Source organism: Phodopus roborovskii, unplaced genomic scaffold (genome assembly GCF_943737965.1).
Source record: "Phodopus roborovskii unplaced genomic scaffold, PHOROB, whole genome shotgun sequence".
NCBI lineage: Eukaryota > Metazoa > Chordata > Mammalia > Rodentia > Cricetidae > Phodopus > Phodopus roborovskii.
Window position 1 is genome coordinate 2,265,248 of NW_026126651.1, and position 14,105 is coordinate 2,279,352.

The 14,105-nt window shown below is 58.4% G+C and overlaps 2 protein-coding genes across 2 annotated transcripts; both read left to right on the forward strand.

Moving 5' to 3' along the window:
- The first annotated feature begins 1,830 nt into the window (after positions 1-1,830).
- On the forward strand, positions 1,831-5,562 carry Kcna7 (potassium voltage-gated channel subfamily A member 7). Its single transcript, XM_051174376.1, has 2 exons — positions 1,831-2,403; positions 4,747-5,562. The coding sequence occupies exons 1-2, from the start codon at positions 1,846-1,848 to the stop codon at positions 5,560-5,562; spliced, it is 1,374 nt and encodes a 457-aa protein (XP_051030333.1). The 5' UTR covers positions 1,831-1,845.
- Positions 5,563-11,441: 5,879 nt separating this feature from the next.
- Positions 11,442-12,079, forward strand: Ntf4 (neurotrophin 4). Its single transcript, XM_051174187.1, has one exon. It carries the CDS (start codon positions 11,442-11,444, stop codon positions 12,069-12,071), a length of 630 nt encoding a protein of 209 aa, XP_051030144.1. The 3' UTR covers positions 12,072-12,079.
- The last annotated feature ends 2,026 nt before the right edge of the window (positions 12,080-14,105 follow it).

The following is a 14,105-nucleotide window of genomic DNA, read 5'->3' on the forward strand; positions in this document are numbered from 1 at the left end:
GTAGGCTCTCCTCTAGTCAGTGGGAGACACGGAATGTGCTGGTATTCTCCACTGTTTGGACAGTGTCACTCACTGAACTAGAGCCCAGCCTCAGCTAAACTGGTTGGCCAGCAAGCCAAGCCAAGGGTTCCTCCTATCTCCAGTGCCGCTACGACCAGTTTTTTTTTTTTTTTTTTTTTTTCTTTTTTCGAGACAAGGTTTCTCTGTATTGCTTTGGAGCCTGTCTTGGAACTCATTCTGTAGACCAGAATGGCTTCGAACTCACCAAGATCCACCTACTTCTGCCTCCCGAGTGCTGGGAGTAAAGGCATGTGCCACCAATGCCCGGCCTATGACCACATTTTTTTTTAATACACCGTTTCACCGTGGGACTTTATGTGTAGATAAGGCTGGCCTCAAAACCAGAGGTCTGCTTGTCTCTGTCTCATGAGTGCTAGTATTGAAGGCGTGTGACAGCGCACATGGTCTCATAACTGACTTTTTTTTGGGGGGGGGGGCAGAGGCAGAAGGATCTCTGTGTCCCAGAAAGACATAAAGCTGGGTTTAGTTAGGAATTACATCGTTTGGTGCAGTTCTCCATCCCCGCCAGCAGAGGGCGTGCGGATCCCTTTTCCCAATAGAGACTAGGTATCAATGCCCTTTACCACCCAACGCCATCAGATGGGACTATTTTTTACCCTGTGTCATTGGACACCCGCGGCTGGAAGCCCATCCTCTGTCTGCCCTTCGGCTGACAGTGACCCTGCGCATCTCCCCGCCGACTCCAGACCCTTCCCGGCAAGCCGGGCCGCCTTTCTCGCCATTCTTGGCTTCAGCCCAGGCCTTCCTTACTCGTCTCAAAACACAGAAATTCTAAGTTCAAACTCTGGTGCTTCGTCGCACATATGAAACTGTTCACAGTTAAGAAATAGGCCCAGAGAATTCGGCAAGCACCAAGGCTGCTGCCCCAGAGCTCCTTAGGAGTGATGGTCAGAGATGCAGAGGAATAAACACATGGCTCCAGACACACAGACATTTACTGAGAAACACTTGGGGGAAAAAAAGAAAGTCAGCAACGAATCCAGGCGTGGTGGTACACATCTGTCATTCCAGCTGTTGGGAGGCAGAGGTAAGAGGATTGCAAGACTGAGACCAGCCTGAGCTACATACCCAAACCCAGTGTCAATAAAAAGTAAAGTAATAAAATGCAGAGAGATACAGAGGCTCCCAGCCAGAGGGATAGAAAATGAGCAACTACCGGCAAAGCGGCCACAAGGCAGGAACCCAGGAGGACAGGGTAGAGCGGAGAGGTGGAACAGGGAAACTTGCTGCAGACAGACGTCATGGCTCGAGACTGTCACCCCAGCAATCCGAAGAACGAGGCAGGAGGATGGCCACTAGTTCGCGGTCAGCTTAACCTACAAACCGAGAAGACGGTCTAAATAACTAACAAAGAAAGAAGTAGCCGAGATGGCACACACCCGTACTCCCAGCCCTTAGGAGGTGGAGGCAGGGGAATTATAAATTCAAGGTCATTTCAGACACACAGGGCCCTGGGCCACTTTGGGCGACATAAGTTAGCTCCTGTGTCATGAAAAGCAAAAGTCAAACAAGTAAAACAGATGGCTCCAAGGGAAGGCTCATGAAACCCACGGAGACGCGGGTGGCCGTGGGAGGGGCGGGGGTAGCAGCAGTAGAGGGCGCCCGGCGGGGTCACGCCGCGCCCTCCCCCGCGCTCTGGCCCTACTTGCCGTGCTATTTTTACGCGCGGACACCGGACACCCGGCTGGGGCGGCTGCGGCGGCAGCGGGGCCGGACGTCGGGGCCACACGTCCGTCCGCCGGTCGCCCGGGCTGTGCGCGCGCCATGGAGCCGCGGTGCCCGGCGCCCTGCGGCTGCTGCGAGCGGCTGGTGCTCAACGTGGCCGGGTTGCGCTTCGAGACCCGGGCGCGCACGCTCGGCCGCTTCCCGGACACGCTGCTGGGGGACCCGGTGCGCCGCAGCCGCTTCTACGACGGCGCGCGCCGCGAGTACTTCTTCGACCGACACCGGCCCAGCTTCGACGCCGTGCTCTACTACTACCAGTCGGGCGGGCGGCTGAGACGGCCGGCGCACGTGCCGCTCGACGTCTTCCTGGAGGAGGTGTCCTTCTACGGGCTGGGCGCCGCGGCGCTGGCCCGGCTGCGCGAGGACGAGGGCTGCGCGGTGCCACCCGAGCGGCCGCTGCCGCGCCACGCCTTCGCGCGCCAGCTCTGGCTGCTCTTCGAGTTCCCCGAGAGCTCCCAGGCCGCGCGGGTGTTGGCCGTGGTCTCGGTGCTCGTCATCCTCATCTCCATCGTGGTCTTTTGCCTCGAGACGCTGCCAGACTTCCGCGACGACCGCGACAACCCGGGGCTCGCGCCGGTGGCGGCTGCCACTGGCCCGGTGAGGGGCGGGGATTTCGGGAGGGCCAGGGCGGGACCTTGGAAGAGCTGGCCGGTCGGAAGGGGCGGCAAGGGGCGGCCGGGGTGTGTGTGTGTGTGTGTGTGTGTGTGTGTGTGTGTGTGTGTGTGTGTGTGTGTGTGCGCGCGCGCGCGCGTGTGTGTGTGCGTGTGTGTGTCTGTGTGTGTCTGTGTGTGTGTCAGCACTGGAAATCAAAGACGCAAGATGCAAGCGGGTATGGAGTCGTTTGTGAATCCCGGCGGGTGTGTGTGTGTGTGTGTGTGTGTGTGTGTGTGTGTGTGTGGCAGCACTGGAAATCAAAGACGCAAGACGCAAGCTGGGTATGGAGTCGTTTGTGAATCCCGGCACTCAGGAGACTAGGGCAAGGGGGTCGCCATGAGTTAAAGGCCAGTCTGGGGTACTGCATGACACCCTGCCTTCGAAACAACCTAGCAGTGGCCAACGTTGTGGCTCAGAGGTAGACAACCTGCCCAGAATTCCTCAGTGAGGGCTTGGGATGGGCTCAGTGGTAGATCTTCTGCACAGAATACTAAAGTGAAGGGTTGGGGTTTGTGTGACTCAGTGGAGAGCTGCTGCCTACCACTGCGCTGTGAGGGACCTGCAGCGATGACTCAGCCAGTTAGAGCACTGACTAGACCTAGATTCAATTCCCAGCACCCACATGACGGCTCGCAACCATCTGTAACTCCAGTTCCTTGGGATCTGATGCCCTCTTCTGGCCTCCTTGAACACCAAGGCACAGATGTGGTGCACAGATACATGCCGGCAAATCACCCGTTCCCATAAAATAAATTAACTTTCAAAAGAGTCGCCCAGACAAGCGGCGGTGGCGCACGCCTTTAATCCCAGCACTCCGGAGGCAGAGGCAGGTGGATCTCTGTGAGTTCGAGGCCAGTCTGGTCTTCAAAGGGAGTCCCAGGACAGTCTCCAAACCTACAGAGAAACCCTGTCTCGAAAAGAAGAAGAAGAAGAAGAAGAAGAAGAAGAAGAAGAAGAAGAAGAAGAAAGAAGGAGAATCTCCCAGTGAGGGGTGTGGTCCAGTGATAGAGCACCTACCTAGAGGAGCTTGGATCCTGAGCTTGGATCCTCGGTCAGTGTAGAGCTCCTGCCTAAAATCCATCAGTGAGGGGCTGGGGGCATGGATCAATGGAGAACCGCTTGGCAAGCATGTGCGAAGCCCTGGCGTCCATCTCTGGCAGTGTGAAATGAGCATGTCGGGGAGATAGCAGTGTCTGTGCATCTGGCAGAGTTAGGAAACATGGACTCTCAGGTTAGGGTCAACTGTGAGGGAACTGAAGCATGGTAGGTTGTGGGGTAGGACTGAGCAGGCATCTGCACAGAATCAGGCTGGGGTGTGGAGCTGAGGGCATACAGCAAAATCCGTAATCATTCTGAACCATTACAGTCTGGGCTGGGTTGAAGGCAACAGGAAAGGCCAGGCATGTGGCAGAAAGAATCACAGCAGAGCCCTGCCCTTGGCAATCCAACACTGGGGAGTGGGCAAATATGCTAGAAGGTTCTCCCCAAGGTCAACCATAAGATCAGGAGTTTCCACCAATGGAAGGGCAGGGACTGTATTTTGGTTTAATTATTTAAAAAATTTTATAGACATGGGAAAAATAAGTTCTAAACTGCATCTCATTGCGTAGCCCAGGGTGGTCTGGAACTTGCTATAGAGACCAAGAATGGACTTAAGCTCATAAGGATCCAACTGCTTCTGCCTTCTGAGTGCTGGGGTTGAAGGTGTGTGTTACCAGCCTTGTTTGAAGTTTTGATGTACTGTGGTGGAATCTAGGACATTAGGCAGGTACTCTGTCACGGATCCCAGCGCCCACACCCTCATTGGGTAATGCCTGAACCACAGCGCCAGGCCCTCACTGGCGGATTCTAGTCAGGACCAATTTCACTGAGCCACACCCTCACCCCCATAGAAGGTTCTAAGCAGGGACTGTGTCAATGAACTTTTCACTTTATTTTTAAACATTATTCTATTTTATGTGTATGGGCATTTTGCCTGCACGCACAGATGTGTGCACCACATGCGTGTGTGGTGCCATGGACCCCCTAGACCTGGAGTTACAGACAGTTGTGAGCTGCCACGTGGGTGCTGGGAATTGGCCCTCTCTCTGACCCCTCACTTTTTACTTTAAGTGGAACTTCACTAGATCTGCCTTGAATTACTCCTCCTGCATCATTCTCCTGAGTGTGGGATGCTAACCCGGGGTCCTGGGTTGTATGTGGCCTTGGGGACTGGTACTTTGATACTGACCATGACTAAGGGTGTCGGCCTGTCTCCCTAACCCTTTCTGTCTGTCCCCTCTGCAGTTCCTTGCTCGGCTGAATGGCTCCAGCCCCATGCCTGGCGCCTCGTCCCGTCTGCTCTTCAGTGATCCGCTCTTTGTGGTGGAGACCCTGTGTATCTGCTGGTTCTCCTTTGAGCTGCTGGTGCGTCTGGTGGCCTGCCCAAGCAAAGCCATATTTTTCAAGAACGTGATGAACCTTATCGACTTCGTGGCCATATTGCCTTACTTTGTGGCGCTGGGCACCGAGCTAGCCCGGCAGCGGGGTGTGGGCCAGCCAGCTATGTCCCTGGCCATCCTAAGGGTCATCCGACTGGTGCGCGTTTTCCGTATCTTCAAGCTATCCAGGCACTCGAAGGGCCTACAGATCTTGGGTCAGACCCTGCGGGCCTCTATGCGTGAGCTAGGCCTCCTTATCTTCTTCCTCTTCATCGGCGTGGTCCTCTTCTCCAGTGCGGTCTACTTTGCTGAAGTGGACCGGGTGGACACCCATTTCACCAGCATCCCGGAGTCCTTCTGGTGGGCAGTGGTCACCATGACCACAGTTGGCTATGGAGACATGGCACCCGTCACCGTGGGTGGCAAGATTGTGGGTTCTCTGTGTGCCATCGCTGGGGTGCTCACCATTTCTCTGCCTGTGCCCGTCATTGTCTCCAACTTCAGCTACTTTTACCATCGGGAGACAGAGGGTGAAGAGGCAGGGATGTACAGCCATGTGGACACACAGCCCTGCGTCACACTGGAGGGCAAGGCTAACGGGGGGCTGGTGGATGCTGAGGTGCCTGAGCCCCTCCCACCACTCTGGCCCCCTGCTGGGAAACACAAGGTGACTGAGGTGTGAGAGCCACAGCTGGGGTCTTCAGGAAGCAGTGGGGCGGGAGGGGAGAGGGACTACAGAGCAGGTGCTGGGTTATGTCACGTGGTAGCTCCTGGGGGCCTTAAGTAGGCATGAATGACCAGGAGTTGGGTGGAGTCCAAGGCTTCACCATCAGCTGTGCAAATCTCCAGGGCCCCCTATGGGTAGCACTGAAAGAGGCCTGTCACAAGTCGTGGGTTTCCTGGGTCTTTGTGGGGTCTCAGTCATGTGTGTGATGAGCAGTTATGTGGCTCTGAGTCCCCTAGGACCAAGTTGGCTCCACTGTTAAGACTGATCTTGTGGCTGCGTAGGCACATACAGAAGTTATGTGGAGATGCATAGAAGATTGCATGGATTTGTGCTTCTTCTAGGACCCAAGTTATTTTGGGTTCTGTGAGCTCTGGAGCCTTGTGGGTCCTGATGGGAAAAAATGGGTTCAAGCATAAAGGATAGAAGGAGGCAGAGACTCAGAGGGTAAGGGACAGAGAACACCAATACAGTTCTCTGTGTTATATAGTGCTATTAGGCTGGAACCTGTTGAGAGCCATGCAGAGCTGAGATGTGGAGATGTGTGACACTGTGAGTCTCCTAATAGCCACACAGTTGAGTCTGATGACGTCTTTGGTCTCATGGGACCATGCTGACTCCTGTCACTCTGAGTCCCCTAGAAGTGTGTGTGAGGGCCATGGGGCCGTAGGACCATGTCAAGTAGTAGCATCAGGACCCTAAGGGTCACGCACAGATAAAACTAACCGTAAGGGAGCAAGCATGGGCACACGGGCATATGTGGCTCACTGAACAAGCTTGCTCAGGGATATGCGCTGTAGAGCACTGTGGTTTCTGCCTCCCTGGGTTCCCTGCCCATCTGCAGAGGCTCTGTGGGGACTAGCAGTCAGCTCACCTTGCTCATTTGGGAACCAGCTCTATGCTGCCCTGAGCTGTAGTAGGAATTCTAAAACTGGAGCCATAAGGGAAGTAAAACGCTTGGACCAGACATGACAGGGGGACAGAGATCTAGAAGGAGAGAAGGGAAGGGGAAGAGGGGGGGGAGAGGAAAGGGGAAGGGGAAGAGAGATCCAGAGAGAGGAAACCAGGAACAAGGGATGGCCGCAGAGCGGTGGATGTCAGACGTGCAGAATGAGGGAGGGAGGCACTAAAGAGAAGAGAGAGATGGAGGGATACGGAGAGCAAAACCCATGGAGCCTCGAGCCCAAGGGTCACCTTTTCTGATGTCTGAGTCATAACAGACTCTAAGCCATGGCGTCAGCACCCTTCACAGCCAAGGAAGGTCACGGTACTCCTGGAGGTGCTCTGTTTCCTAGGGCAGAAACCCAAGCTGTAAAATGTTGTGGTGTCCCCAAGGTCACCCAGCACGTCATAGAGCCACCAGGACTGGTAACAGGTGGCCTGCTCGCGACACCCCCACAGCTTCTAGTGTGCAGGTATGGTTGGAGGCCACTGGTCCTGGGTCGTTTCATTTTGTTTTGTCTTTTGAGACAGGGTTGGTCTTTCTGTGTAGCCCTGGCTGTCCTGGAACTCAGGATGTAGACCAGACTGGCTTTGAACTCACAGAGATCCTCCTGCCTTTGCCTCCCAAGTGCTGGAGATGAAAGGTGTGGGCCACCGTGCCTGGCAAGGCCATGCATCTCATGGGGGAAGCTGATATTAGAGGGAACAGTATTACCCTAGGCTAGAGAGGGAAATATTTTTGGAGTCTTCTGGGACTGAGAGACATTTTAGGGAAGAGGAGAGGTTACAATCACTAACAGAGTTCAAGGGATCTGGCTGGCATTAACTTATTAAAACCTGTTCACTGGTGCCGTGTTGAGTTATTTTTGATAACCCATGTCACCTGCTTCAGTCATATGAACTCTTGCTTAAGACCAGAGGGTGAAGCATCTCAGGGGGGCTGCTGGGAGGGTATGCCTCCTCTGAGGCACCAGACATCAGGGGGAGATGTTGAGAGGAATCTTCTTCGTCACCAGCCATCTTGCCGTGCAAGAGAAAGGGGCGGTGGAGAGGGTGTGATGGTGACAGACATGGAGCAATCTTAGTGTGGCCGCTTCCCTTGAACGGAGACTCACATTCAGTCATAGAAATGGAGACTGACCTGTACCCAGAGAGCAAAGGTGTGAGATGTGGGACACAGACTGAGTCACGGAGGAGGTGATGGGTGCAGAGGAAGTGTGGCCTGGAGAGGAGACAGATGTCAGCAGAAGAGAAGCAAGGCTCAGAGAGCAAGGAGATGGGGGGCAGGGAGGAGGGGGGGCAGGGAGGAGGGGGGCAGGGAGGAGGGGGAGGGGGAGACAGGGAGGAGAGAGGGGGAGACAGGGAGGAGAGGGGGAGACACGGAGGAGAGGGAGGAGGGAGGGGGCAGGAAGGAGGGGGAGGGGGGGAGACAGGGAGGAGAGGGAGGAGGGAGGGGGCAGGAAGGAGGGGGAGGGGGGAGACAGGGAGGAGAGAGGGGGCAGGGGAGGAGAGGGAGGGAGGGGGCAGGGAGGAGAGGGGGGAGGGGGAGGAGAGGGAGGGAGGGGGCAGGGAGGAGGGGGAGGGGGAGGAGAGGGAGGGAGGGGGCAGGGAGGAGGGGGGAGGGGGGAGGAGAGGGAGGGAGGGGGCAGGGAAGAGAGGGAGGGACAGGGGGAGGGGGAGGAAAGGGAGGGAGGGGGCAGGGAGGAGAGGGAGGGGGCAGGGAGGAGGGGGGAGGGGAGGAGAGGGAGGAGAGGGGGAGGGAGGGGGCAGGGAGGAGGGGGGAGGGGGAGACAGGGAGGAGGGGGGGAGACAGGGAGGAGAGGGAGGAGGGAGGGGGCAGGAAGGAGGGGGGGGGGGGAGACAGGGAGGAGAGAGGAGGCAGGGAGGAGAGGGAGGGAGGGGGCAGGGAGGAGAGGGGGAGGGGGAGGAGAGGGAGGGAGGGGGCAGGGAGGAGGGGGAGGGGGAGGGAGGGGGGAGAGGGAGGGAGGGGCAGGGAGGAGGGGGGAGGGGAGGAGAGGGAGGAGGCAGGGAGGAGAGGGGGAGGGAGGGGGCAGGGAGGAGAGGGAGGGGGCAGGGAGGAGGGGGAGACAGGGAAGAGAGGGAGGGGGCAGGGAGGAGAGGGAGGGGCAGGGGGAGGGGAGGGAGAGGGGGAGGAGGTCAAGAACTCCCTCTTCTTACTGGCTTCTCCCCCTGACTCCCAGCCTGGAGCTGGGTCCCTTGGTAGGCACAGGCTGTGTCAGGGAAGACGAGAGGGCAGACGGGTGACCCAGATGGACACCCAGGCTAGGAAGTGTCCCTTCCCACCTCCAATAAACAACTGGAGTGGGGCTGAGTCACCCTGGCTGGGATGGCAACTTGAGGGGAAAACCCTAGTCTGGGGACACCCTTCCTGCCGCTTCGCCACGCTATATTTAGGTTGGGAGAGGATGGGTGCTGGTGACCCCCCCAAGGCAAGTGTCAGCTTCCTTCCTAAATTAAATATAGCGGGGGGGGGGAACCAGAGTCCTAGAGAGGGGCGCGGGAGAGCAAAGCGCCCTGACACCCAAGGGCCGCTGTCCAGCTGCGCTGCCGCTGGCCCTGCTTGGTCTCCTGCCTGGGTTTTCGTCCTTTGTCTTCTATGGGTCACAGTTGACTGTTTCGCTAGGCAGGCCGCAGTTCTTAGAGCCCACTCTAATTACCTTCAAGTTTTCTTTCCTGCCCTGGCTCCCTGGTCCCCAGCCAGCAAATTCCAGGGCAGAAGACTGTGGGGAAACCCCAGTCACTGTCTCCAGGCCTTATCACTGCATGGGCCCAGCTGGCTAATGTCTGGCAGGGGGACGCAAGAGGGCAGACAGGAGCAGAGGGTGGGAAGCCTGCACGAGACACCGCAGCAATTCCAGGCCTGAACCGGGGACTGAAGGGAAGATCGGGGCCCGAATCCCTGGGTCGGAGGGTTGGGGCTTGCACCCCTGGGTCTGAGGGGGGGGGGAGGGCTGGGGTTCTGAACCCTGGGCCTGCAGCCTTGGGCCTGAAGGAGGAGGGGCGGGCTCTGGACCCCAGTGTCTGATGGAGGAGGGTTAGAGCCTAGACTCCTGGGACTCAAGTCCCCAGGCCGGGCTTCCGAGGTGGCGGCACGCGCCCGCTAGGCGGGATCCGCGCCCCTCCTCCGCCGTCGGGCGCCGCCCCGCCTCCTCCCAGACCCAGGCCCTCCCAAGCTGCAGCGGCGAGTAGCCGGCGAGCAGCGGGCGTGCGAGCTGCCAGCGAGCCGGAGGAGGAGCCGCGGCGGCGCCGAGGACCGGCGCGGAGCAGAGAAGGGCGCCCCAGGTGAGAGCTCCGCGCCTCCTCCGGCAGAGCGCGCCGTCCAGGTCGCCCAGCCCCCGGGTAGGGAGGGGAGGGGCGGGGCCGGCGGGGGCGGGGCCTGGCGGAGGAAACTGAGGCAGGACGGAAGTGTCCAAATGGTGGAGCGAGTCCCCCGCAGCCGACTCAGGAGTGCGGGTTCCCCAGTGCAGTCCCCCCAGACGGAGAATCGGGGAGCCCCCGTTTATAAGCACCTTGGAGGAGGGGCCGCACGCTCAGCTCCCGCGGGTCTCAGGGAGGAGGCGGCTGGAGTGCAGGCAGCCTAGTGTGCAGGAGGTGGCTTCTGGGGAACCGGGACACCGTCGCTGAGGCAGGCTGGTTCTGGGCTCTAGCACGCCTGGGTCGGAGAAAGGAGGCGGCTGTGGCCCTGGGCACCTAGCCTGAGGGAGGAGGCGGCGGGTCGCGCAGTCCCCGCGCCGGTGCGGTCAGCCTCTGCCCTGCACACGCCACACTTCCCATCGCCCCAGCTCGGAGCCTGGCCAGCCAGACACTCCAGGTATGCGCAGTCGGAGTCTTGGGCGGGCCCCGGCCTGTCCTGCGAGGAGCGAACATTCCAGGAAGCAGCCTCGGGGACCCAGAGCCCTGAGCGTGGGCCGGCAGGGACCCGGGTGTCCGGGCCAGCCCCCCCCCCCGCCCCGCGTCCGGTGGAGGAACGGGAGGAGGGGATGCAATCTCTCCTAGGTGCCTCACCCGCCTTTCTGCTCCCTCCCCATCTGCTTCCCAGCCCTGCAGAGCTGTCACCTGCCCCGGGAAGTGGCCTCTGCAGGTGGGCGGGGCCTCTTCTCTAGGGTACCCAGGTTTTCAAAGACTCTGGAGGGTGGCTTTTTATGGGGGGGCGTGCCCTTCCCCCATCTGCCTTTGTAACCGGTTTCCTTCCTTCCACAGGCGGCTGCCCCCTCCCTCTCCTGAGATGACAGGGAGGACACTACCTGTCTCCTACACAGGGGCCCCACAGAGCCTGGGGGCCCCCAGCCCCAGAGTGCGGCGGTGGAGATGCTGCTGACAGGTCTGGTATTCATTCACCTGCTGCCTTCCAGCTCTGGCCCAGCTTCTAGAATGTTCTAGCCTCTCCATCTCCCTCCCAGCATCTCCCAGCACCTGGGTCAGTCTCACACTCAGGGGGATCGAGGTTCCTCTGGGTTACAGGACCTGAGGGCCAATTGGCATTGCTCAGAATCCAGATTTTACCCATGCCACTTGGTAGCTGTGTGAACCGGGGGGAATCATTTCTCCTTTGTTCGGCTGTACAGCCCTGGCTGGCGTGGAACTCACTGACCTCAAATGTGTGGCCATCTTCCTGCCTCTGCCTCCTGGGCGCCGAGGTACGTACAGGTGTGCATCACCACACCCAACTTTGGCAATTACTCACACTAACTGAGTAGTTATTATTCATCTAAAAGTTGAGCATTCCCCACGTTCTAGAGCACAGGGTGCCCCTAGGGTGCTCCTACAGTCGGCCATGCCGAGAGCCGCTGGAGGGGGTGGGGTGGGGGTGACTTGTTACCCAGGTGTCTCCCTTCTCTAACGACAGCCTTTCTCCATCTTCAGGTGTGCAAGCCATGCTCCCGCACTACTCCTGGCCGCTCACCCTTTTCCTTCTCCTCCTCCCCGGCGTCCCCATGGAGCCCCAGCCCCCGTCTTCCACCTTGCCCCCATTTCTAGCCCCCGAGTGGGACCTCCTGTCTCCCCGCGTGGCCCTGTCAAGGGGCGCCCCTGCTGGGCCCCCGCTCCTCTTCCTGCTCGAGGCCGGAGCCTATGGGGAGCCGGCAGGGACCCCAGCCAACCGCAGCCGGCGTGGTGTGAGCGAGACCGCGCCCGCGAGCCGCCGGGGTGAGCTGGCCGTGTGCGACGCGGTGAGCGGCTGGGTGACCGACCGGCGCACGGCCGTGGACTTGCGTGGCCGGGAAGTGGAGGTGCTGGGCGAGGTGCCGGCGGCAGGTGGCAGTCCCCTGCGGCAGTACTTCTTCGAGACGCGCTGCAAGGCCGAAGGCGCTGGGGAAGGAGGCCCGGGGGTGGGCGGCGGGGGCTGTCGCGGTGTGGACCGGAGGCACTGGCTGTCTGAGTGCAAGGCCAAGCAGTCCTATGTGCGGGCGTTGACCGCAGACTCCCAGGGCCGAGTGGGCTGGCGCTGGATTCGCATCGACACCGCTTGCGTCTGCACGCTCCTCAGCCGAACAGGCCGGGCCTGAGGGCCCCAGCTCGGAACTGCTCCGGTCAAGGAAAGGAAAGAGCTGGGTGCTGAAGGACTCAGAGGCTACCTGCTGCTCCACCGTGCCTTCTGATTGAGAACTGGGGAAAAAAAATCAAATCAAATCTCCCATTTTGAGAGTTCAATCTACATGGAATGTTTGATGAAACCAAACGGGGTTTCATTGAATGAATAGGAAGGAGTTCTCCTGGAGGAACTCGACAGTACCAATAATAGCCAATGTTTGCTATCTACTGTTTATTAGAACTAATACATGACTCTGCTGATGACCATTCCAACTTCGGAGGACCCTGGCTCACCTAGCTAGGGAGTGGGTGTGCCTCAGTTGGTAACAGTCTGTTTGCCTAGCATGCACCAAGTTCTGGGCTCTGTGCTGAGCACTACATCATAAATCATATACAGCAGTGGACATCTGCAATGCCAGCTCTTGGGCAGTAAAGGCAGGCAGATCAGGAGTTCAAGGCCATCCCTAGCTATATAGGGAGTTTGAGGCCAGCCTTGTCTACTTGAGAAACGAGAGAGAGAGAGAGAGAGAGAGAGACAGAGAGAGAGAGAGAGGGTCTTTGTTGTGATGCATTCCTGTAATCCCAGTGCTTGCGAGGCTGCAGGCAGAGGATGCCTCCAGGTCCGGGGCAGCCTGGGCTATATAGACAAACTTGCAGGGACTCAGAGTTGGGGTGGGGCCCAAGAGGGGAAACGATGGAAGCAGCTGGCCCAGGAACCTTGCGGACATGATGAGTTAAAGGCCTTGGAGCAGCTGGGAGCCTGACCTGGCCAAGGCAGACAAGTGTTGGCTTGGAATACAGCACTCAGCTTTGAGTGACAAGCATTCAGAGAGTACAAGCAGGCTTGGATACTAAACATCCACAATAGACCTAGTCTTTTTTTTTTTGTTTTTGTTTTTGTTTTGTTTAGCTTTGATTTTGGACACAGGGTCTCATGCAGCTCAGGCTGGCCTTGAACTCACTAAGTATTAAACTTCTGTCTCCTGCTCTCACCTCTCAAGTGTTGGCATTACGATTTATGTGGTGCTAGGGTTGGAACCCAGGGCTTTCTGCATGCTTAGCAAACATGCCGTCAACTCTCCCCCCCTTTTATTATGTTTTGGGGCAGGCTGGCCTAGAACTGGAATATGTTGCTGAGATGACCTTACTTTTTTTTAAAGGTTTCTTTGCCTTTGTGTGTTGAGTGTTTTGCTTCATGTATGGTGTGTACCGTGGCCGTGTCTGCAGTGGCCAGAACAGAGTATTGCATTCCCTGGACCTGGAGGTACAGATGGTTGTGAACCACCATGTGGGTGCTGGGAACCGAACCTGGATCCTCTGCAAGAGCAATGAGTGCTCTTAACTGTTGATCCATCTCTTTAGCCCCGCCTTCATCTTGAGTGCTGGGGTCACAGGTGTGTGCAACCACGCCTGGGAGACAGGGTCTCTCCACAGTAGGTCAGGCTGGACTCATCCACCTTCGTGTTGGAGCACCAGGGCCTATGACACCACGAGAGAATGTATAATCACAGCCCTCGGAGGTCAGCTTCCCGCACCCGCACCCTGGGTGAGCCTGGGCCGCTGGCTGGGCAGAATCTGCTCCTGATGCTCCGAGCTGGCCCTGTTCCCACCCTCCATCGCCTCCCTCTCAGTCTCTCTGACTTCCTGTCTCTTCTGTGGGTGAGGAGCCCCGCTTTCTCGGTCGCCCCAGCCCCAGGTGGGAGTTGTCAGGCAAATGAAAGGCAGGCAGGACTGGGGACGCTCGCCCTTCATCCTTCATGGGAAAGAGCTGTCTGGAAAGTGTTAGCCCGAGGTGGGCAGGCCTGGCAGACAAGCAGCCCGGGGGCCAGGGGCCCTGCAGGGAAGGGGCGTTTACTTCCCTCCCCCCGAGTCAGCCTGTCTCCCAGGCGGCTGTGCTCCTCACCCTGACCTCCCCTCCCTTTCTCCTCCCTCCCTTGGAGCCCCCACCCTGCTCCGAGCATCTCTTTCCTAGGGTCCTCCCCTCCGTCCTCCTCTCCCCAAGTCCCAGT